The 25,305-nt window shown below is 39.7% G+C and overlaps 1 protein-coding gene and 1 non-coding gene across 2 annotated transcripts; one reads left to right on the forward strand and one right to left on the reverse strand.

Moving 5' to 3' along the window:
* Window positions 1-1,767: 1,767 nt before the first annotated feature.
* Window positions 1,768-14,591, reverse strand: LOC133236612 (chorionic somatomammotropin hormone 2-like). Its single transcript, XM_061398731.1, has 5 exons — window positions 13,869-14,591; window positions 6,772-6,953; window positions 4,669-4,776; window positions 2,749-2,928; window positions 1,768-2,117 (listed from the first exon to the last, which is right to left on the reverse strand). Exons 1-5 carry the CDS (start codon window positions 13,921-13,923, stop codon window positions 1,926-1,928), a joined length of 717 nt encoding a protein of 238 aa, XP_061254715.1. The 5' UTR covers window positions 13,924-14,591; the 3' UTR covers window positions 1,768-1,925.
* On the forward strand, window positions 9,243-9,351 carry LOC133237107 (U6 spliceosomal RNA). The gene has a single exon (XR_009733138.1). It is a non-coding gene; the product is annotated as a U6 spliceosomal RNA (small nuclear RNA).
* Window positions 14,592-25,305: the final 10,714 nt, after the last annotated feature.

Consider the following 25,305-nt stretch of genomic DNA (forward strand, 5'->3'; position numbering starts at 1 on the left):
ACCTTTTGATTTCCCATTTTCTTTATCAGGAATTACTGCTAAAGCCCTAAAGATGCTGTAAAACCAGCCCAGGTACATCACTGAATTCTTAGGAGAGACAGTCAGAGATCGGCCCTCATCCCAGGTTGTTTGGAGGCTGTTGAACAAGCTGAGCATCCCTAATCCAGTCACATTGCTCCAGTCTCAGTAGAGACTCAGTCTATTTGGAGGATTTTATAACTCAGGGACCTACTAGGGCATGTTTGTAAGGCCAAATAATTAATGACAAGGATAGGTAATCTAAAAGGAAGAGAGAATGGCATCTCACTTCTCAGATAAATGTGTTTTTGAATCCAGCTTTCTGATCTACTCAGTGTCTACGTGACCAGTTGGACAATTGTCCAGAATCCCCAGGCGGGGGACAGATACACACCAGTATTTCTGCCATTCAATTGATCAGAGTGTTTATGATACATGGGGTTCCTGTGGGTCAGTTAGTAGGCAGCTGACTGTGGGCTGCTTAATTTTCTCCAGATGGTGCTTGCAGAGTGAGGGAAACAGAGAGGCTGTGGAGAATACTGCAAGTGGGGAGCTGTGGTTCCATAATATTTCCCCTGATTAAAAAGGAAACTATGAAGTTGGGAATCCCCAACTTGTGAATGTCCTAGAAAATCACATGGATACCCCACAAGGGAAATACTTGTTAGTCAGGAGGAATTTCAGTTCAGTCCATCTAGACCAAGAAAATGCTAGAACACTACCATGTAAGTCAATGATGTCAGAACTTTCCCTTCTCGTTACCATCTCCCCTGCTTCAACATGATCCAAAAAATGAAAATCCAGAGAGGGAGAGAGAAGGAAGGTTGCAGAAATGGACACATCTGCACTTCCTGGTAGGTTCCCTGGACCTCAGCAGGGGAGAAGGAGACATTGAATAGGCTGAATATGAGATGGAGCTGACACTTGACTGACATGGACTTGTGAAACCCAGAGTGATAGAATGTATGGAATGGCTGCAAGGTGATGCAGGAAATGAGGATGCAATGGAGTGTGGGTGAGGACAGCCACTGGAGAAGGATGAGCCAGTTCACCTTTCTATCTGCTATGGTCTCAGCCTTTGTGTCCCCTAGAAATTTGAAATCCTGATTCCCATGGTTATGGTAACCCTAGGTGCAGTCTTTGTGAGGTGATGGAGTTGTAAGGATGAAGCCTCTTCAATGAGATGAGTGCTTTTATATATAAGAGACACTCAGAGTTCCCGAGCCCTCTCCCGTGTGAGGATACAGTAGGAAGTGTGTGACCAGAATGGACCCTGCATGACCCCACTGTGGAAATCCATTACCATTGTTTTTAAGCCTGTGATATTTTGTTATAACATCCCAGAAGGACTAAGACAACATCCCAGAAGGACTAAGACAGCATCCTAACAATCTTTACACAGTTTAGTAAACCTCATGCTATTTACACAAAAGTGCAAAGCACTTGTCTTGTCTGGTGTAACACTGTGATATTTGGCTGAAAGTCGTGGCTGGCTTTCATAAAGAATCCTGAGAATTCAGTCTTCTTGGTAGCATGACCAGAACCATGAACAATTGTCTAATTCTTTGATTCTAATAACTTGACCCAGAATAATTGGCTGTGATTCTTACATTATCTCTTAATGGTCTTCTTTGTAATGCCAGCTTCTGCTATTTGTGACTAATTTTAGTAGGCGCTTCATTCTCTCTATTGTAGGGGTGGATTTTCTTTTGATTTACTCTTAAATGGAGATAAGAAATGTTAACAAATTGCCCTCTTAGATTTTCACATCTCTAAAGTGTCTGTGTTTATTTTGTTAAGAGGAGACCCATTACAGAGCATGCATTAAAAAGCTCTAAATTTCAAAGTAGCTTGCTGTGGGATAGATCGTTATGACCATCTCAGAGCTGGATGGGATGGATGTGGATTTAGCACGTTTTGCGGGTTCGGCACGTCAGGATCTTGATGTACGTGTCAACTTTACGTGAATCCTTGTGCAGGCAGTAGAACAGGTTATAAAATTCAGAAAGACGCCTGTCTTCATCGCTGGATGTCAGGGATGGGAGTCCTGACCAGCTACTGGGAGCCTCGTGGATCATCTTCAAGACTGGAACAATAATCTGAATACCAAAATGATAATGACTTCTTGTGCATTTTATTAATATACGCTTCTCTTTTTTTCTTCTAATTATCAAATAAAGATTTGGGGAAGACATATGAATATAAAACTCTCTAGATACCAATTTTGGAGCCAGCCTATAAGAAAACAATTAGAAATCTAAAAAGTATAAATGGAACTCAAGTTTAGTTTTAACTTTCTCTTTTCTTCCTTCCCTCTCTTATCCGTTGATTTGAGGAGAACAGAGAAAGAAGTCAAGTGGAACTTCAATAGCAGATGTGCTGGGATACTTTGAAGAAAAATGTTGATCTTGGAAATTCTTTTCTCTAGTACTATTACTTTTGAAAATATTTCAATCACCAGTGCCCAGGAAGAGGCAAGCTTTTGGTGGAATTATGTGCAATGCAGGGAAGGCTGCACATGTCAAAAATTGCAGTGAAATTCTGATTCCTTTACAGTAGAATCTATCATTATGAATGACTAGGCTCCTGCTTTATGTAGTAGTAGTCTAACATAAAGTAGTGATGAACCTTTTTCTTACAAAATGAGATATTTCCAAACTCCTTACGCATTACAGAGGTCACCTCTTTCATTCATGAAGAAAACAAGAAAGCCCTCTACAGGACGCTCACCTTGCTGAATTGACTCTCTATGAATGACTGAAGTTTGTCTGACATGTTCTCAATCTTTATGGCGCTTGATAGGAAAGCCTCTGACACTTCTTTCATACTCTGCAGCTCCGTGACTAGATGGTACAGAGGATTATTCCAGGAGTACAGTAACACGAGTGTCCACTTACTAAGGTCTTCATTCTAAGCAACCATAAGAAAAGGTCTCATTAAAATAATGCTAATGCAGTGGATTTGGTAACATGTGATCTTTGCTCAGAGCAGCTGACCTAAAAAAACTTTTGGTTATTCCTATGTGCATGCAGAGATTTTTGAAGGTATTAAAAGTTGCAAAAGGATAAAATGTAAGCTGTTAGTTCACACTTTGCTGAAATATTAAAAATCTAGCTTAATTTAGGAACTGATTCTTCTGGTGTGTTCTAATTTATAACATAAAGAATTTTCTTTTTTCCTCTGAAATTCTACCACCATTCAGTGAGTTCTTTTGTGTTTGTATATTTCCGTGAGAGAATCTAAGTATTTACGCAAGTCAGTATGTGCTGCAGTGCCTGACCCAGGAAAGAGGGATTCCACCTGTGCCCACATCATTGTCACCCAGTGATTCATTCGTATTAATGAATCAGATGAGTCACTTGTATTGATTTTTGATTGGTAATTGTTTTATGATAGTACATCAAAGAGACAATGAAAAGACATGACATTCCTAAACAGGCTTCTCTCCTCAGCTGATCCCACACCAGCCCCCTGCTGACATCAGAAGAGTCTGTTTTGTTGACAAGTGTCCGGGCAAAAAATGGCACAGCGTTGTCTTTAGTAACAGCATCAGTGGGATTCACAGTGGAGGGTCCCCCCTAGTTCACTACTACTAGCAGAATTGAGCCTGAAAATCCGGGGGGCTGAAGATCTCTAGTTAATATGCTTGATTTCTTTATAGCCATGAACTGTTTTACTGGTAAAGAACAGAGAACTGAATAGGATTAAATATAGTAATGCACATAAAGTGCTGAGTAAAATGTAAGGCCGTGTAGTAACTCTCAATAAACTTTAAATTTAAGCTTATTGAAAATCCCTCCTCTTCTCCCTCTTTGTCCTTTTTCCTTGTTCACCCTCATTATTAATGAGCTTAACAGGGGAAAAGAATGCTGGTATCATTAAGAAGGTTGTAGAGAGAGAAGATAGAATTTTAAGGTAGGATGCATGTGGAAACATTTTAAATAATGTTAGGAAGAAGGATAATGCAGGAAATAAGAAAGGAGAGATTATAACAGTGAAAATTTGGAGTTGCCATAAAGGATTGAGGCTTGATATGTAAACTGTGTTGTCCTCAGAACAGAGGCAAGTGTTGCGGCCATGAGAAGCAAGGCAATGTTTATAGTCCTTGTAGGGGAGACTTACAAATTAAGAATAAAAGGTGACGGAGGAGTCATTGAGAATGAAGAATGAAGGTATCAGAGAAGTAGAAGCAGAATCAGGAGAGCCTTGAAAGGCAGATGCGAGGCCTCAGATGGTGCAGTATAGGACTCCCAAGTAAGGAGTCACTACTAACAGGGAGTACTCAAAATGGGTGTATTTCTTATATATTCATAATTTTGCAATCTTATATTTTACCCATGGAAGTTCCCATTCATTTCCCATTTTCATACAGAATAATAGCTGCGATCCTGTGTCTAATGCATTGGTTGAACTAAAGTTGTCCGCATAGACAATTTATAGATCTGTTATTTATCTTGCTACTACAGATCTTTAGTCATTCCTTGATTTCCCTCATGCTTCATGAAGTGCATAATATAATTGTCTTCAACTGCTTACAGTTCCTCCACCTTTTTCTGCATGTACAGTTACCATAACCTCTAATAATCTGAAGTCTGGTAACCTACATGCTGTCTCGTTTGACCCAGTGAAAAACCCAGGTGAAAGACTCACGTTCGTCTGCTGGGCTTTATCTCTTTCTTCGGGAGTATGGAAGGAATTGGTGTGGCAGCTCTTGGTGGCATTGATATAGTACTGTTTGCCCTGGGCATATTTTTCATCCTGAAAGTGATCAGGCAATTAGTTAGGGTTGTTGGGCATTGAGTAGATGAACCCATTACCAGAACACTAACATGTTTGATAGACGTGTATTTTTTTTAATGGGGGGGGGCATCACAAAATTTGAAAGTCATTCTTTTCCTGCTTTTCTATACATTGTCTCTATAAAAATGATTTTACATATAACTTTTCTAAGTTTAATCTTTTCCCTTCTCTGTTTTTTTATTATTATCATTATTTTTACTATTTGAACCAAATATAGCACATATGTACCAATATTTGGTGCTTCCCAGGGGACACTAATGGTAAAGAACATTCCTGCCAATGCAGGAGATGTAACAAGACTCAGGTTTGATCCCTAGGTGAGGAGCATCCCTTGCAACAGTGTACATCAGCATACTCCAGTATTCTTGCCTGGCCAATCCTATGGACAGAGGAGCCTGTTCGGCTAGTCAGTAGGGTTGCCAAGAGTTGGACACAACTGAAGTGACTTAGAGTGCATGCATGCACCTATATTTAACAATTTAATCTTTTGTTTACTTGGAAGAGTTGGAAAAAAAAGGACAGTCAAAATGGAGGATAAAAGAAAACCTAGTGAGTAAAAAGAACTACGTGAATTTAATAGAAACCTTTAGCACCGCCTTTTATTAGCTGTCTCTTCCACTGTGTGCTCCTTGATTGACCTAAAAGAATTAACACACAACTTTCAAATAACTTCCTCAGAAAGAGTATAATTGTTTCCAATTGTAAACACCCCTTCTATTGTAGCTCAAAACCTATTCCCTACAAATCTTAGAACAATAATTTGTACCATTAAAAAAACTACAAAGTATTCATTTCTGTGACCGGGATTCAGCTTTATTTAACATGTTCCATCCACCCAGTTCACTGCAGAGCTGCTGCTGCTGCTAAGTCGCTTCAGTTGTGTCCGTCTCTGTGCGACCCCATAGATGCCAGCCCACCAGGCTCCCCCGTCCCTGGAATTCTCCAGGCAAGAACACTGGAGTGGGTTGCCATTTCCTTCTCCAATGCATGAAAGTGAAAAGTGAAAGTGAAGTCGCTCAGTCGTGTCCGACTCTTAGCGACCTCATGGACTGCAGCCTACCAGGCTCCTCCATCCATGGGATTTTCCAGACAAGATTACTGAAGTGGGTTGTTGTTGTTAGAGCCCTAACTGCCAAAGTGCTGTGTTTTGAAAAGGGTTCTGACTTTTGGGTATCCCATGGTCTATAGCCCACCAGATCTCTCTGTCCATGGGATTTCTTAGGCAAGAATACTGGAGTGGCTTGCCATTCCCTTCTCCAGGGAATCTTCCAGACCCAGGGATAGAACCCAAGTCTCTCACATTGTGGGCAGATTCTTTACCATCTGAGCCACCAGTGAAGCCCATTAACGTTAACTGAGCTCTTAAGATGGAACACTCATCCAATAGGTTTTGTGTCTTCATGAAGCGAAACACCAGAGAATTTTCTCTATGTTTCTGTGTCTCTGTGTCTTTTCCTCTATCTCTCTTCCACATGCTCCACCCTTTGTGAGGACTCATGGAGAAACCAGCCTGGGAAGAAAGAGTTCTTACCAGAACCTCACCTTGCTGGCACCCTGATCTGGGACTTCTAGCCCCCAGAAACTGTGAGGAAAGAATTTTCTGTTTATTCCACTGAGTCTAATGTATTATTTTATGGCATTCCTAGCTGACAAATACAAAATAATTTATATGGAAATTTAAAAAAGAAAATGAATGAAAGGAAATTGAAAAAGTTATTGCACTTCTTTTATTTGAGATTTCACAAAACTGATCCTTTCTTCGATTTCAACATCTTATGAACTGAAAGCTTCTTTGACCTAGAGACGGTGTTACTGCAGCCTTCTTGTTTAAAGGATAGTATAGTCCCATCACTTCGGCGAGGTTCCCTTCTGGGAGCCTGGTGACTACAGTCCACAGGGTCACAAGAGTAGGACACGATTAAGCAACTAAACCACCACCACGATAGTACTTACAAACTTATGGAACATTATTGTGGAAAGGTTATGGAAGTCATGGGAGAGGCTGGCGGCATTGATAAACAAGTCTGTAAGGGATTTCCGTAAGGAGACAAACACGTCAGGACTGCAGGACGGGCATGAGTTGCCTTGGCATAGGAGCAGATTAGACATGAGCAGCAGCAGCAGCAGGCAGGACCCTGTTTAAATAAAAACATGAGCCATTCTGAGATGATTTAGTCAGCTGAGGTTATCAAATCCATCCTGTGGAGGGAAGCCTTTTCTTTCCCTGTTGCTCAGAGCAGGAGTTGGTGCTGTAGAAGCTGGGGTGGAGAAGAAGGAGTACTTTCAGTATAAATTTAGATGGATGATGATATTTGCACAGACAGAGAGTTGGAGAAGTAGGTTACTCCCTATATTTTTGAATTGCTGCCAGAAATACTTCAGTGCTCTGCAAACATTTGGAACTTAATTCTGAACCAGAGTGCTTAGGCCATTCTTTTAAGACAGTTTAATGTTGGGACTCTGCAGACTCTGAGCAGCAAGGCCCTCTAGGAGTTTGCAATGTTTTTACTCTACATCGACTAATGCTTGAATTTTAGACACTGAAACGACAAGAAAAGTCCAGTCGATCTGTGTGGTTTACCATCACGCTGGGGTAAGAGTAAACACGTGACTGACTGATCACCACTATTGAGTACAGAGAGAATACTAAGAGAAAAAGATACTGTACCTTGGATCTGCTCACTCACCTTAGTAACCCCATGCATGTCTTTGATACTTTCACAAAAGCTTTAAAACATCTTAAAATTTGTGTTTCACAGGAACCCTGTGAGATAGCCTTAATCTTCACTATGATCATCAAGTTATGTTAACGAAGATGTGATGACTTGGAGAGGGCAAGTAACTTTCCCCAGGTCCCATTAGAAGCAGATGGAGGTGACTGGGCACCAATACACTCATCTGTTCACTTCCTGATGTCACATCACACATGCCTGTGGCCCTCAGTCTGCATGTGTGTAACCAGGATTACATCAGGAGCTATGATGACTCTGCTTAAAGAGAAAAGTATTTTGTCTTTGACTGCAAAACAGCAGTGACCCTAGAACATTGTTTTTATATGCACTTGTTCTGCTCTGTCTATAAAACACTCACTGTTACAGTCTTTGACGATTATCAATGTGAGGGCCTGGTTCTCCTGGCTAGCCCTTCTTCTAGGCACCTTGGCAGCTCCTCTACTCTTATCCATGTTTATTCTTCTCATTATGTTTGTTTCTTCAAGAAAATAGCAAATAAATCTCCAAATGGTAATACAAGAATATTACCTGGTCAGCACCCAAGACAACATCATCGGCTCTGCAAACAAGGCCTGCCTCTTCTTGACTTTGACTTTTTAAGGACAAAATTTACCTGCCTGGTCGGGAGTACATCCTGACAACCCATGAGGCTTAGTTTTTGAACCATCTCCAAACATCTCTTTGACAGTAGAACTAGACCTTCATGCTTCCATGATGTATTGTAATATTTCAGAAATTATTCCTGGCCCTACCTTTGGCCAACAGAAGCATAAAATCATAGACCCTTGCAAGCATGATTTTAATATTACTTTTCCTGTGCGTCCTTTGTAAGTAAGCAGAATTTAAGACTGAAGTGAGCAAAAATTGAATTTGGACAAGAGAACTGATAAAATAGAGATTTTATCCTCCTGAATGAGATCTGAATATGATTCTTTTTCCAAATTACCAGAATAGTGATAATTTAATGAAGGATAAGATATCAGCATTTAGTAGGTTTTCTCTGCTCTTAGTTAGTTTAAATGGCATGGTATCTAAGAATAAAATTAATATTTAAAATTAGGGGATGAAAATAAAAGAAGTGGTTCTCAAAAAGGAGACATATAAGTTGGAGAAATTTGGGACTATCGCTCTTATCAACTAAAGAGCTTATTGCGACAGGCAAGGAGGATAATAGCTTATATAACATAAACATATTTGTGTGCATATATTTCTCTGCATGTATTCATGTGCTATGCATAAATATATGCTTAATTCCTTCATGAAACTTTGGACCTTATAAAATTCAATTTTATAAGAGGCGGTAAATATAGCAGAATACCCTAATTCCTAATGTAATTGATCATCTATTGGTAGATGACTAACTATATGATTTTTCTTTCTGTTAAATTGTTTTTTTTTAATATTTTATCTCAAATATTTATTTTTTTATTTTTTAATTTAAATTTATTTATTTTAATTGGAGGCTAATTACTGTACAATATTATATTGGTTCTGCCACACATCAACATGAATCTGCCACGGGCGAACATGTGTTCCCCATCCTGAACCCCCCTCCCACCTCCCTCCCCGTACCATCCCTCCAGGTCATCCCAGTGCACCAGCCCCAAGGGTCCTTATTGAACCTGGACTGGCGATTCATTTCCTATATGATATTATACATGTTTCCATGACATTCCCCCAATTGTTATTTGTGTGTTTGCTTTGGTAGCACATATAATGAAAAATTGGAATAATACTGAGAAGATTAGCATGGCCCCTGCCCAAGGATGAAACACAAATTTGTGAAGCCTTCCATATTTTTCTGTAACAGCTTCAAGGGGTGGGATGGGAAGGAAGGTGGCAAGGAGGTTCAAGAGTTGGGGGACATAGGTATACCTATGGCTGATTCATGCTGATGTTTTGGCCGAAAACAGTACAGTATTGTAAAGCAATTCCCCTTCACTTAAACATCAAGAAATTCAATTCTAAAAACTGTTATTGGGGATCATATAACAGGTTCAGATATCCATTGTATGACTAAAGAGGATCTGACTAGAATCTGATGATGTCAATTATCATTGAATAGTGATTCATTAACTTTATAGTTAAATGAGAAAAGTAAACTAACAAACACTACTGTCTGTGATTCAGTGTCATAGCAAGCTATAATCCTAGTCTGCGTTCGCTTTTAGGTTGTATGGTGACCAAACTTTGAAACTGAGGCTGTTCCCAGAAACTCACAGTCGTGAGTCCTGCCCAGGGATTTTGTTCCTGATGCTGGAGGCTTCTGTTCGCTGGTCACTAAGGCCGAAATTTTCTCTGCTGAGCATTCTCTGGTCTATCATGTGCACAAGTCTTTATATTTTGGTTTTCTAATTTGATTCTCTTATTCTTTTGATCACACTACCAAGTCCCTTGATGATTTATTTTTCAGACCCTTTTGTGCTTTGATCTTTCTGATGCTCATTAGTGTATTTGCTTCCATGTCTACCTCTCTGAGTAGTTTTCAGCATCTACATAAACCCTACCCTATTCTCTTACTGTCTGGATTTTGGCATTTAGCATCAGCATATTTTTATGAACTTCACTTTCCTTCTGGTGCAGTTTCTGGTACACAGTTTAAGCTGGTTGGCTCACATCTTGCTTGTCCGTGTTGTCTCCGAACAATTAGAGAACTCTGTTTTCTTTCTAGGCAATACTGCGCTTCATTTTGATACCGTTGCTAATTTTCTGTGATTTCCCTTCCAGCCTCAGAAGCTTTGTCTTTCTCAATCTACTGTACCCTGAGCACTATGTACTGTATGTTGTTATTACTCTTTTAAATCAATATCCACTAGTATAGCAGAGAATTAAAGGCAATATAATTGCAATAGTATTAGTAATAATACATTCCCCAAAAATGTAATCCAGTAATGCTCCCAGTTTTAAATGACTTTCTATGCATGTATTGTTGAGGTTCCCTACTCATTTTTCCATACTAGGTGTTTCAATTTTGAAAAAGAATGTAGAAAACAGTGGGGTGGAAAATTCTGAAAATCACCTTAGATTTTAGATGCCTCAAGATTAAGTATGTAATTATTAGTTTGTTATAGTTAATAAGGCTATTCTGAGCACATATAGTCAGTGTTGGGTGAGCTATTGAGTAAAGGATGTATACTGTGAACTGCATCACCAAACAGGTGATTGGAGTTAAAGAGAGCAATGCCAGGAAGACACAGGTTTTTGTTCTGGAAAGAAAAACTTACAGGGTCTATCATCTACAGTCTACTCTTCAGATTTTTCAAAACACTTACTCTTCCTTTGCTCATTTAATAATTTGGGTTGTTTGATTTCTTTTCATACTGAGTTGCATAAGTCTCTTATATATACCTGGATACAAAGCCCTTACCAAATATGTGATTTGCAAATTTTTTTTTCATTCCATAGGTTGTCATTTCATTTTTACTGATGGCTTCTTTTACTATGCAGGGGGTTTTGAGTTTGATGTGCTTTCACTAGTTTATTTTTGCAGTTCTTGCCTTTGCTTTTGATGACTGAGTTGTTTGAGCTGCTTGTATTTTGGAAAGCAATCTTCTATCAGTTGCTTTATTTGCTATTATCTTCTTCCATTCTTACCAAAAGACACAGACTGGCTGAATGGATACAAAAACAAGACCCATATATATGCTGTCTACAAGAGACCCACTTCAGTCCTAGAGACACATACAGACTGAAAGTGAGTGGATGGAAAAAGATATTCCATGCAAATGGAAATAAAAAAAAAAGCCAGATTGATGATCTTCATATCAGAAAAAAATAGACCTTAAAATCAAAACTATTATAAGAGATAAAGAAGGACCCTACCAAATGATCAAAGGATCAGTCCAAGAAAAACAGATAACAATTTTAACTATCTATGTACCCTACATGAGAGCACCTCAATACATAAGGTAAGCATTAACTGACAAAAAAGGAGAAATTGACCGTAACAGAATAATAGTAGGGTATGTTGACACCACACCTATAACAATGGACAGATTAACAGAACAGAAAATTAATAAGGAAACTTAAGCCTAAAAGAAAATATTAGAGCAAACAGACCTAAATGATATCTTCAACACATTCCATCCAAATGCAGAAGAATACACTTTTTTCTCAAGTGCACATGAAACATTCTCCTCATCTTGGGTCCCAAATCAAACCTCAATAAATTTAAGGAAACTGAGATTATATCAAGAATTTTCTCTGACCACAACACTATGATACTGCTACTGCTACTGCTGCTAAGTCGCTTCAGTCGTGTCCGAGTCTGTGCGAGCCCATAGGCGGCAGCCCACCAGGCTCCCCGTCCCTGGGATTCTCCAGGCAAGAACACTGGAGTGGGTTGCCATTTCCTTCTCTAATGCATGAAAGTGAATTGTGAAAATGAAGTCGCTCAGTCATGTCTGACTCTTAGCAACCCCATGGACTGCAGCCTACCAGGTCCTACATCCATGGGATTTTCAAGGCAAGAGCACTGTGATATGAGATATCAATTATAGGGAAAAAAACTTTAAAGAACACAAACACATGGTGATTAAACAACACATTTCTAAATAATGAGTTTCTTCAGTTTACTGAAGACATAAGGGAAATCAACACAATCCTAGAAACAAAGAACAATGAAAACATGATGATCAAAAACCTAGAGGATGCAACAAAAGCAGTTCTAAGAGGAAAGTGCACAGTAATAAAAATCCGACCTCAAGAAACACATTCTATAGACAACCTAACTTTACGTATCTGTAACTCTTTTTAAATTTCTCTTATCAATGTCTTAAAGGTTTTGCATAAAATCTTTCAGCACCTTGCTTGTTTATTTCTAAGTGTTTTATCTTTATTTGATGCAATAGCAAATGGGATTGTTTTCTTTATTCCACTTTCTGATAGTTTGTTGTTGATATATAGGTAGGCAACTGAGTTTCATATATTGGAATATAATAAACATAATGTATGCTACATCTTTAAAGAATAGACATTTTCTCACAAATAAGACATCTAGATGATCAAGAGGTATATGACAAGATGCTCAGTATCACTAGTAATCAAAAGAAATGCAGATCAAAAGCACAAGGGATATATCCTCATACCTGTTTGAAAGGTTAGTACCAAAAATGTAAGAAATGATAAATGTTATTGAGGATGAGGAGAAAAAGGAGTGCTTATGCACTGTTGGTAGGGATGTATACCGGTAAACTCCCATGAACACATACTGTGGAGGTTATTCAAGAAATTTAAAAGAGAATGTTTACGTGATGCATTATCCCACTTCTGGATATATAGTCAAAGGAAATGAATTCATTGTCTCAAAGAGAGACCTGTATTCCCATGTTCACTGCAGCATTATGCACAGTAGCCTTGTTACAGAAACAACAATCTTTCAACAGGTGAATGGATTAAAACTATTTGATGTGACATATATAGGCAAATATTATTTAGCCATTAGAATTAGAAAGAAATCCTTCCATTTGTGGCAACATGGATGAAACTGGAGGGCATTACACTAAATAAAGTAAGTCAGAGAAAGACAAATACCATAGGATCTCAACTATAAGGACTTTCAAAAAAAAAAGGGAACTCAGAGTAGAAAAATGATCGCCAAAGACTGGAGAATAGGAAAATTGGGAGAATTTTTTAAAGGTTGCATATTTTATGTATAAAAAATTAATAAGGTGAGGATCTAAGTTTGAGCTTCATGATCTAATCATGAGATTGAACAAGCTCTGGGAGTCGGGATGTACAGGGAAGCCTGGCGTGCTGCAGTCCCTGGGGTCACACAGAGTGGGACACGACTGAATGACTGACTGAACTGAAGAGAGTGGAACTTACCTGTGTTCTCCTCAAAAAGCAAAAGTTAAATGTGTGTGGTGATGGTAATGTTACTTAATAGAAAGGGAAACTCATTTCTAATCCATGCACAAATGGGGGTGGACAAGATGATGGAGGGGTAGGTGGAAGTGGGGTACACCTCTCTCCACGGATGCATCAAGAACGTCTAAAGACGCAGCAGTTCTCACAGAAGACCAGGTGAATCCTGGCAGGACTCGCTGACTACTGAGAAGGAACATCCGGATCCACACAGAACTTGGTAGGACAAAGGAGAGAAGGGACAAGGAGGAAGGGGAAAGAAGGAGGAGAGCAAGTGGGACCTGCCTGCACCTGGGGGAGAGGGAGCTGAAGCGCAGGGGAGAGATCCCCAGGTCCATGCCCATCCACTGGGATGGGGGAGTCATTTGAAGCTTGGGGAGAGAACTCACTAGTCTGTGACTGTCTGAACGGAGTGAGAACCACACAGACAAGCCATGCTGCAGCCTTTCATACCTCGGACAGAGTTGTAAGTCCACTGGTGTCCACGGAAGCTGGGAGCTGGAGCCATGGGGATTGGGGAATGATCCCAGGGTGAGGACTCCTATTGACCGTGGGGAGTCAGCCAGATGGGATGGGATGGAGGAAATCTGCTGCATGGAATGCTTCTTAAGGAAAGCCATGAGGTGTAAAGGTAGGGTTCTACTGCCTGTGGAGTAGAGCTGTCTCTTTCTCCATGCTGGTACCTGTAGGTTGAGCAATAGAGAAAGACTTCAGTGAGGGTGGTCCTTGAGTGCCTGATGGACTAAGCAATGGAGAATTTTGAATGTCTATATACATGACCCTACACCATTCTCTGTTAAATTTTGGGTTTTAGCATCGTAATGTTTTTATGAACTTAAATTTCTTCTGGTAGAGTTTCTGATTTACAAATTAAGCTAATCCCTCACATCTGGCTCGACCTTGGTGTTTCAAGAAACTTTGAGAACCTTCTTTCCTCTCAAGGCAAAACTGCCCTTTACTTTACTACCATTGCTGACTTCCAATACTTTCACTTCTTGCCTAATATATTCTATGTCTTTCTCTATTTGCTATAAGTTTAGTAGTTTGTGTCCCTGTGTTGGTATTAATATTTATCATAAATTATGAATGGATGCAGTAGAGATCTAAAAGGACTACAGTTACAACAGTAGTAATAAATAACCCCTAAATTTTAATCCATTAATGCTCCCATTTAAAAATGGTTTTCTATCTGTATATTATTGAGGTCTCTTAACTCATTTTCCTTACTAGGTAGCTCAATTTTGAAATGAAATTTAGAAAACAATGTAGTGGTAAACTCTGGAAATTGCCTTCCTTTTGATATGCTTCATTAGTAAGGATGCAATATTAGGATTTTTTTTCCCCTGGTGGGGCTGTTCTTAGTACATATTATAGCTCACTGTGGGGTGATTGCTATTGACTGAAGAATGTACACATTGAACTGTGATTGTCAAACAAGTGAGTGGAGATGAAGAAAGTCATGCCAGGAAGGCACAGGCTTTTATTCTTCTAGAAGGAAAACTTTGTTGTGTTTCTCATCTACAGTCTAATCTTCAGATATATTGAAATTCTTAGTTTCCTTACACTCCGTTAAAATTTTGGATTATTTGGGGATTTTTGCCCTTGAATTGTATGTCTGTATTTTTGGATATTGAGCCCTTGTCAAATATATGATTTGGAATATCTTCTGACAATCTCTAAATTGCCATTTGATTTTGCTGATGTTCCCTTCTTTGGAGTCTGATGTGGATCCACTTGTTTGTTTTGCAGTTGTTGCCTTTGCTTTTGGCGTGAAACCCAAAACTCATTGCAAAGACCGATGGCAAGAAGATTACCTCAGTGTCTTCTTCTAGGTGTTTAATCACTTAAAGTCTTATGTTCAACTTTTTAATCCCTTTTTAGTTGACTTTTGTGTATGGTAAAAGACAGGGGTATGGTTTCATTTTTTCATAGGACTATCCAGTTTTCCCAGTGCCATTTTGAAAAGCTTGTCCTTCCCCACTGGATATTCTTGGCTCCTTTTTCATAAGCTAACCGACAATATACGGGTGTGTGTTTCTTTCCGGCTTTGCTGTTCTGCTCTGTTGATCTATGTGTCTGTTTTTGTGCCAGAAGCAAAGCATTCTGTTTTGATTACTACAGCTTTCTAATATATTTGAAATCAGCAGCCATGGTCTCAAGCTTTGTTCTTCTTTCTCAAGGTCACTTTGACTCTTTGGTATTTTGTGATTTAATAAAGCAGAATAGACCCAGAAGAGATGGGAAAAGTACACAGAAGAACTATACAAAAAATATCTTAATGACCCAGATAATCACAATGGTGTAGTTTCTCACTCTGAGCCCCACATTCTAGAATGTGAAGTCAAGTGGGTCTTAAGAAGCACTGCTGCCATAAAGCTATTGGAGGTGATGGAATTCCAGCAAAGCTATTTAAAATCCTAAAAGATGATGCTAATAAGGGCTCCATTCAATATGTCATAAAATTTGGAAAAGCCAGCAGTGGCCAAAGGACAGGAAGAGGTCAACCTTGTCCCAATTCCCAAGAAGGGCAGTACTAAAGAATGTTCAAGCTTCTGAACACTTGCAATCATCTCCAGTGCTAGTAAGGTTATGCTCAAAATCCTCCAGGCTAGGCTTCAGCATTATGCAAACCTAGAACTTCCAGATGCTCAACCTGGGTTTACAAAGGCAGTCGAACCAGAAATCAAATTGACAACATTTGCTGGAACACAGAGAAAGCAAGGCAATTCCAGAAAAACATCTGTTTCAGTGACCTCACCAGACTGTGTGGATCACAACAAAGTGGAAACTTCTTAAGAAGACGGGCATACCAGACCAACCTTACCCATCTTATGAGAAACCTGTATGCAGTTCAAAAAGCAGCAGTATACCTATGGTGGATTCATTTTGATATCTGGCAAAACTAATACAATTATGTAAAGTTTAAAAATAAAATAAAATTAAAAAAAACAAAACAAAAAGCAGCAGTTAGAAGCAGACAAGGAATGATAAACTGGTTCAAAATTAGTGAAGGAGTCCTTCAGGCCTAAATATGGTCACCCTGCTGATTTAAGATATATGCAGAGCATGTCATGTAAATTGCAGGACCGGATGAGTCCTAAAAGCTGGAATCAAGATGGCTGGGAGAAATATCAACAACCTCAGATATGTGAGTGTTACAACTCTAATGGCAGAAAGTGAGAAGAACTAAGTGCCTCCAATGAGGGTGAAAGAGGAGAATGAAAAAGCCGGCTTGAAACTCAATATCAAAAAAGCTAAGATCACGTCATCTGGTCCCATCAGTTCAGTCGCTCAGTTGTGTCCGACTCTTTGCGACCCCATGAATCGCAGCACGCCAGGCCTCCCTGTCCATCACCAACTCCCGGAATTCACTCAGACTCACGTCCATCGAGTCAGTATTGCCATCCAGCCATCTCATCCTCTGTCATCCACTTCTCCTCCTGCCCCCAATCCCTCCCAGCATCAGGGTCTTTTTCAGTGAGTCAACTCTTTGCATGAGGAGGCCAAATATTGGAGTTTCAGCTTTAGCATCAGTCCTCCCAAAGAACACCCAGGACTGAGCTCCTTTAGAATGGACTGGTTGGATCTCCTTGCAGTCCAAGGGACTCTCAAGAGTCTTCTCCAACACCACAGATCAAAAGAATCAATTCTTCAGCGCTCAGCTTTCTTTACAGTGCAACTCTCACATCCACAATAACTACTGAAAAAACCTTAGCCTTGGATAGACGGACCTTCATTGACAATGTCTCTGCTTTTTAATATGCTATTTACGTTGGTCATAACTTTCCTTCCAAGGAGTAAGCGTCTTTTAATTCATGGCTGCAATCACCATCTGCAGTGATTTTGGAGCCCCAAAAATAAAGTCAGCCACTGTTTCCAGTTTCCCCATCTATTTGCCATGAAGTGATGGGACCGGATGCCATAATCTTAGTTTTTTGAAAGTTGAGCTTTAAGCAACTTTTTCACTCTCCTCTTTCACTTTCATCAAGAGGCTCTTTAGTTCTTCTTCACTTTCTGCCATAAGGGTGGTGTCATCTGCATGTATGTGGTTATCAATATTTCTCCCGGCAATCTTGATTCCATCTTGTGCTTCATCCAGCCCAGCGTTTCTCATAATGTAATGTGCATATAAGTTAAATAAGCCTGATAACAATATACAACCTTGACATACTCCTTTTCCTATTTGGACCCGTCTGTGCTTCATGAGAAAAGAATCTAAAAAAGAGTGTATATATGTATATGTATAACTTATTCACTGTTCAACAAAAACTGACATTTATAGCATTGCAAATCAATTATACTGCACTAAAAATAAAAAATGAATTAAAAATAAATCAAAGATCTGGAATAAACCATAACCATGTATAGCAGCTTTTAGTGAGCTCTTGGAGTCCTAGCTGATTATGGAACCCAAGAATGATCTTGGGAGATCCCCAAACTTTTAATTGCTATCTGAAGTGAATAAAGTCTTGAGGACTTTCCACACTGAAATTTGTATCTGTCAAAGGCCCTTTCCTTCATATTCATAGTCGTTATGTTTCCATGTTGGTCAACAGGTACTTTGTCTAAGAACTCAGTCATTAACTCATATTTGAAATCAGAACATGTATAGGAGGGGCGGGGGGATTGCTCAATGACTGATAACCAAGGAAGACCCTGGAAACACGCTTATATTGTTGTGAAATCCATCAAGGAGTTTGCCATCTCAGACCCTCCATCTGGGGCTGCTGGTCCTGATTCAGCTTCCTTACTCCTTGGCTTCCTATCAGCACCACAGAGCATTCAGTATGGATGAGGCACTGGGTTACCTTAGACAAGTCAGTCTCCTCATTGGGTCCAAATGCTTGTGTTCTCCCAAAATTCATATGTTGAAAACCTAATTCCCAAAGTAACGATTTTAGGAGAGGGGACCATTGGAAAATGATTAGGTCATGAGGCAGAGCCCACATGAAGGGGATTAGGGCTCTTGTGAAAGAGGCCTGAAATACTTGCTCATCCCTTCTATTTAGGGATATGTCCTGGAAGAGGCCCTCACTCACTCAACCATGCTGGCACCCTGATCTTGGACTTCTAGCCTCCAGAACTGTGATAAATAATGTGGTTTATAAACCACCCAGCCGCTGGCATTCTGTAAAGGCAGCCTGCGTGCACTAAAACACTGAGCGTGATTAAATGGGGGGAAAAATACTGTCACTCTTGTTTTCCCTTCCTAGGTGATAAATGAGGAACAGGTAGCATGGATAATCAATTCCCGAGGCCCATGGTGACGTATTCCATAGAACTGTACACTTCTTTCAAATTGTAGTTCTTTGACATGCTCACCAGGGAACATATTTTCTTAGAGGTAATTAACATTTAAACCAATAGATTGTAGATTTTATGGGATCAGTTGAGGGTGTGAAGAGCAAAGATAGACGTTTCCCAAAATAAAAGCAATTCAGCCTGAAGACGGCACCATTACTGGTACCCCAGTCTCTAGCCTGTCAGCCTAAAGATGAAGCAACTGAACCCTAAGGCCTGTCACTGGGCTGTCATCAGAATCCTAACTTACCTGCTCTTTGACTTGGAAAACTTATCTTCAATTCTCTAGGGCTTGGTTTTCTCAACTGGAAAAGGAAAATTAGAGTAGAAAATCCTTTACATTTCCAAAGATTATGCAAATCTCTGTATAAAACATGATTCCAAACTGAGGTTTTATTCTTTTTCCAAAAAGAAAATTATCGATTGGTTGTGCAGCTTCCATGTTTGGGTCTCTTATACTACTCATTATCTGTTCTATCCAACAGTGTATTTCTCTAGCGTAGCTTTCAGAAAATACCTTGATAGAAATAGTTACTTGACTGTTATGGAATATTACTTTTATCTGTGATCTTCCACTGAAAAGCAGGAGTTGTAGTTAAGCACACTAGTGAGAGAAACTGTTTCTAAATGTCAGGATGTCACCTTGAGAAGTTTGCTGTGTGTCGTTGCTCCATCGTGTCAAACACTTTACGACCCCCTGGACTCACAATCCCTTGGACTGCAGCCCGCCAGGCTCCTCTGTCCATGGGGATTCTCTACACAAGAATACTGGAGTGGTTTGACATGCCCTCTTCCAGGGATCTTCCTGACCAGGGATGGAACCCAGATCTCCTGTATGCACGGGGACTCTCTTTCCTGTCTGAGCTGCCAGCTCCTAATAAAATAGGTCTTGAAGTACACAGAAGATGCATGATTTGTCTACTTTTGTTTCCTGCAACAATGGGTTTTTTCCAGCTAATGTATCAGTCCAATTTCTATTTACCTGAATGCTATCTAGAATGCAAGTTCTCTCTAAAAGAAAAAAGTCCACACAAAAGGAACTTTTATCTGGAATAGCAGTTAAGATTTTGTCCAGTTGTCAGTTTGTCCAAAATACCAGAGGCTGGGTATTTTCTTTTAATTATAATATTTACCTCAGAAAGAACAAATGGCTGGCCAGTTTCTGCCATGTTTGATACTCAATAAATAGTAACTTCAGGGCAGTTGGCGTAACCCTGTAGACCCAATGGAACTGAATTAAAGGAGTGGGAATTGGTGTTATGCAGATAATTAACTATAATATAAGTCAGAATGTGATCAGGGAGGTAAAAATGGTGAGGATGAAATTAGGAAGCCATAAGGAGGAAGATGGTACTTCTATCTGGGAAAAGTAGGTAACAATTCATCAAGGAGGTGACTTTCTTTTGTACCTTCCAAGAGAGATTAGGTGCTTGTGTACAATGCAGGAATATTTGATTTGTAGGCTCTCCTTAAAGTGTTTTTATCTGTCATCATCAGAGAGTACAGCTAAGAAATTGAACTCCTCTAGTGAAGCTGAGAATCCTATGGTAAATAGTAGACTCAAGCGGCAGGTTCAGAGCACTGTCTCTAGTTCTGTCCTATTCAGCCTTTTTGTCAGTGACTCAATTACCACATTATCTTAAGACGTGAACTGTGAGGGCTAGTGTATGTGGAATAACAGACTGTAAATCGAGTGGTTTCTATCTAATAAGGTGATGATTAAAAACAAATGCATCCACAGTTTTGTGAAAGTGAAAGTTGCTCAGTCATGTCCAAATCTTTGTGACCCCATGGACTAACAGTCCATGGAATTCTCCAGGCCAGAAAACTGGAGTGGGTAGCCTTTCCCTTCTCCAGGGAATCTTCCCAACAGAGGGATCAAACCCAGACCTCCCACACTGCAGGCAGATATTTCACCAGCTGAGCCAAAAGGGAAGCCCCCACAGTTCTAGTTCTGTAATTATATCCAAATAATCAGGGTATGAGGGTTTAGGTGGGGAGAGAAGACCTCAATGGTTTTAGTTCACTGGATGCTGTGAGCGGAATCAAAAATTCATTGGAATTTTACTCTGCACGAATAAAAGTGTTTCATTGAACAAACACATAAGAAAGGCCTTCTGGATGAAAAGAATAGACAGCAGGGAAGAGCACACATGTGGACTTTGTGAATTAGGACTTAAATTTTAATAGAAAAACAGAAAGAGGTAAATTTCAAAGTTACATGTTGCAGCACAATTGGGACACATGTCAAGAGGGAAAAGCACAGAATGCCATTTGTGCACATAACAAGGAGCCCTGAGCTGTGTCAGAATCAGGAACGGCTGCTTTGGGGAAGTGGTCTTTACTGAGAACTGAAAGATGTTGCGGAAGTCATGAGGTAAAAGAGAGAGAGTCTTCCAGGGAGAAGGAATTGCATTGATAAAGAGTTAGCCATATGTGAGAATATAGAGTGAGGAGAACAGGCGTGCCAGGATTGAACCTTCAAGGAACTCAATTTACTTGCTAAAACTTATGCAAACTAGACAGTGAATACAAGATGGAATATGATCAGTTCTGTGAAAGAGATAAAAATCAAGTTTTGCAGAGCATAGGAGATATTTCCATTTGCCTGGGAATTCGGTAAAGATTCACTTAAACCTAGGAAACCTGGTTTCTATTGCTACTTTTGCATCGAGTTTTATACATTTAGATAAGTGACATAATCATTCTTGAATTTCCTTATATGTCCTTATATGAAAGGATTTTCTAGATAATTTCCAAGGTTTCTTCGTTTTCTAAATATCCAGTGAATCCCACTGGTTATTATCTGGAATAAAAAAACCCTTTTACATACCAAGAGTAATAGCTGAAATATCTACAAAATTATATAAAAAGCATTGAAATTCTTGCTTTTTTTCTTTTTTCATTTTTTGAAAAATATAATTTCCAGATAAAATGGCAAGATATTTAAAGTATACATGACAATTTAAATAGGTATTCATTATTAATGGATTCTCACATTGATATAATTCACATATCTATTAATATCACCTCACATATTTATTTTTCAAGATCTTTTTGGTGAGGACCTTTTAGTTTTACTCTGCGCAGTTCAGTTCACAGTCCCTCAGTCCTCTCCGACTCTTTGCGACCCCGTGAATCGCAGCACGCCAGGCCTCCCTGTCCATCACCAACTCCCGGAGTTCACCCAGACTCACGTCCATCGAGTCAGTGATACATGTGTGCTAATGACTTCAGTCATGTCCAACTCTTTGTGACCCCATGGACTATATAGACTGCCAGCTCCTCTGTCCATGGGGATTCTCCAGGAAAGAACACTAGAGTGGGATGCCATCCCCTCTTCCAGGGGATCTTCCTGACCCAGGGATTCAACCCATGTCTCTTATGCATCCTGCACTGGCAGGAGGGGTCTTTACCACGACCACCACCTGGGAAGCCCCACAAATGTCAATAATACTTTACAAACCTTAGTCACCATGTTACACATTAGATCCTCAGACTTTATTCATCATCTTACAGCTTAAAGTTTGTGAACTTTGACCAAATTCATTCTTAAATCATTGATTTCTCAGCACTTATTTTTACATGTTACATGTTCTTGTATTTATGATTTTGGAGTCAGTAAGAATGATGTCCCCCTCTTGTTGTAAGCAGTTTAGCATTACATCTTTGAGGGACCATCTTTATCTAGCAGGTCCATTGCCACCCCTATCATTGTCAGAAATCAAGATGATTTACACAGGTAAGGAAAATAAAGAAAACTGGCTTCCCTGGTGGTTCAGATGGTAGAGAATCTGCCTGCAATGTGGGAGACCTGGGCACCCCTGAGTCAGGGAAGATCCATGTAGGAGGGAATGGTTACCCAATCCAGCATTCTTATCTGAAGAATCCTTTGGACAGAGAAGCCTTGTTGGCTACAGTCCATGGGGATCACAAAAAGTCAGACATGCCTGAGCAACTAACACACAATGAACTTTAAGGATTTGGAAGCCATACCAGAGCTAAGGATACCTTAAAAGGAAAAGCAAAACTCTTAGATACAGGCAAGAACATGGATGCATAAACACTTTTAGGCCAACAGGGCAAAGGAAGAGAATGGATATTGCAGGCTCTAAAGAGTCTTGTACATAGCTGCAGCTAAAAGCAAGGGCCTCTGACCAGAGCTCTCGGCTTCAGTGGAGAAACTTGGCCACTTTGCAGCAAGAAAGGAGTCAGAGGAAAGAATCAATCCACTAATCTCTTTCTCCATTGACTCACCAATCTCTTTTGTCCACCCCTGGCCAAACTCAAGTAGAAGTCAGAGGCCAGGAGAGCTAGAGGGATAAAGTATGGTCTTCTCAGCCTCCGAAGGTTCATAACATAATAGAAAATGATCAACAGTGTTACCAAGGGGCATATAAAGAATTCAAACACACCCACCATTTCTATGTAGTAGCTGTGTTTTCTTTATCTTATGATTCTAGTTGTAGTTAATTTTGCTAGACATTTAGGATGACTGGGTAGGATTAACTTTAATGGCAGAAGTCAGTTTCTGATTTAACCTAGACTTGAGTATTTGTCACTGTATTTCTGGTATAATATTATTACTGGGTCCCTAACTGACTGTATCCTTGATTCACTTAAACCCTTTGAAGAGATAGGTAATGGGACCAGATTTAGGAAGGGACCAGAATTATCAAGAGATGTTTTTATACATTGTTGAATTCATTTGGTTGATTTGTATGTGTGAGAGTGAAAATTTTAATTCCAAATTTGTGGAAACGTTACTCTGAAATTTCCTTTTTGTACTGCCTTTGTTTGATTTTAATATAGATCAATATTGGCCCCATCTCATTAGTTGGGAATGGTTTCCTACTCTTTCATTTTCTTGAAAAGATTATGTCAAATTGATCTTAATTTTTAAAATATTTATTAGAATTCTCTGGTCAAACTATCTGGGATTGATGATTTCTTTTTCAAAAGTTTTATGTCACAGTTTCAATCTCATTAAAGTTTATAGGAGTATTCAGAGGATGTATTTATTTTTGCTTCAAGTATTTTGAGATTATGTTGCTTGGTTATACATATCTAGGATTATTATGAATTCCTGCTGAATTGACTCTTTTTCACTTATGTAAAGTCCTTGTATTCCTTTGTTCATAGATATTTCCATTGCTCTAAATTTTACTTTATCTAATATTAACATTTGTTTTTATCCTTTTATTTTCCAAATATCCATGTGATTATTGAGTTTCTTGGGCTTTCCTGGTGCCTCAGACAGTAAGGAATTCACTTGCCTTGTGAAGACCCAGATTCAATCCCTGAGTTGGAAAGATCCCCTGGAGGAGGACATGGGAATCCGTATTCTTGACTGGAGAATTCCATGGACAGAGGAACCTGGTGGGCTACAGTCCATGGGGTCACAAAGAGTCAGGCACAGCTTAGCAACTAAACCACCACCTGGTGTTCCTTCACATTTATTCCTTGGGAGGAACAGCCCTACTCAGGCTGCCTTCTGAGGCTAGGCTGGAGGTCAGGAATGCTGGGCCTGGGTTGTCCTCTCTTAGGTGCTGCTGTGTTGCTCTTCCATTCTTCAGGCCCTAATCTAGTTCACCTTCTTCTTGCCAACTATACAAGGTCTCTTTTAATGGTCTCTTCTTATTTCCAGAACAAGCAAAGGAGTGGGCACAAAGGGATCAATGTCATCTTGTCTGAACCAGAAGCCCAAGGTGTGTTTAATAACCTAGGGAAGAGATTTCATGGAGGGAACTTGAGGAGGAAAGTGGAAAGGAGTCCACAGCAGGCTGGAGATGAAGGTCTTGGAATCCCCTTCTTTAGAAGTTATCAGAAGCTGAGAAAGTATTTTTTCTAGATTATATATATATTCAGTTCTGAGTGAGTACACTTTCAGTTTCAGCAAACTGTAAGTCTTCTGATTGTTTTCATTAATTTTCTTTACAAATGCATATATATAATGATATCCATATGACATTTTATTTATTCTTCTAGGCTATTTCAGTTCAGTTAAGTTCAGTCTCTCAGTCGTGTCCGACTCTTTGCGGTCCCATGAACTGCAGCACGCCAGGCCTCCCTGTCCATCACCAACTCTCGGAGTTCACCCAAACCCATGTTCATTGAGTTGGTGATGTCTTCCAACCATCTTATCCTCTGTCATCCCGTTCTCCTCCTGCCCTCAATTTTTCCCAGTATCAGGGTTTTTTCAAATGAGTCAGCTCTTTGCATCAGGTGGCCAAAATATTGGAGTTTCATCTTCATTATGAGTCCCCCAATGAACACCCAGGACTGATCTCTTTTAGGATGGACTGGTTGGATCTCCTTGCAGTCCAAGGGACTCTCAAGAGTCTTCTCCAACACCACAGTTCGAAGGCATCAATTCTTCGGCACTCAGCTTTCTTTATAGTCCAACTCTCACATCCACACATGACTACTGAAAAAACCATAGCCTTAGCTAGACGCACCTTTGTTGACAAAGTAATGTCTCTGCTTTTTAATATGCTGTCTACGTTGGTCATAACATTCCTTCCAAGGAGTAAGCATCTTTTAATTCCGTGGCTGCAGTCACCATCTGCAGTGATTTTGGAGCCCCCCA

Source organism: Bos javanicus, chromosome 23 (assembly GCF_032452875.1).
Source record: "Bos javanicus breed banteng chromosome 23, ARS-OSU_banteng_1.0, whole genome shotgun sequence".
NCBI classification, from domain to species: Eukaryota; Metazoa; Chordata; class Mammalia; order Artiodactyla; family Bovidae; genus Bos; species Bos javanicus.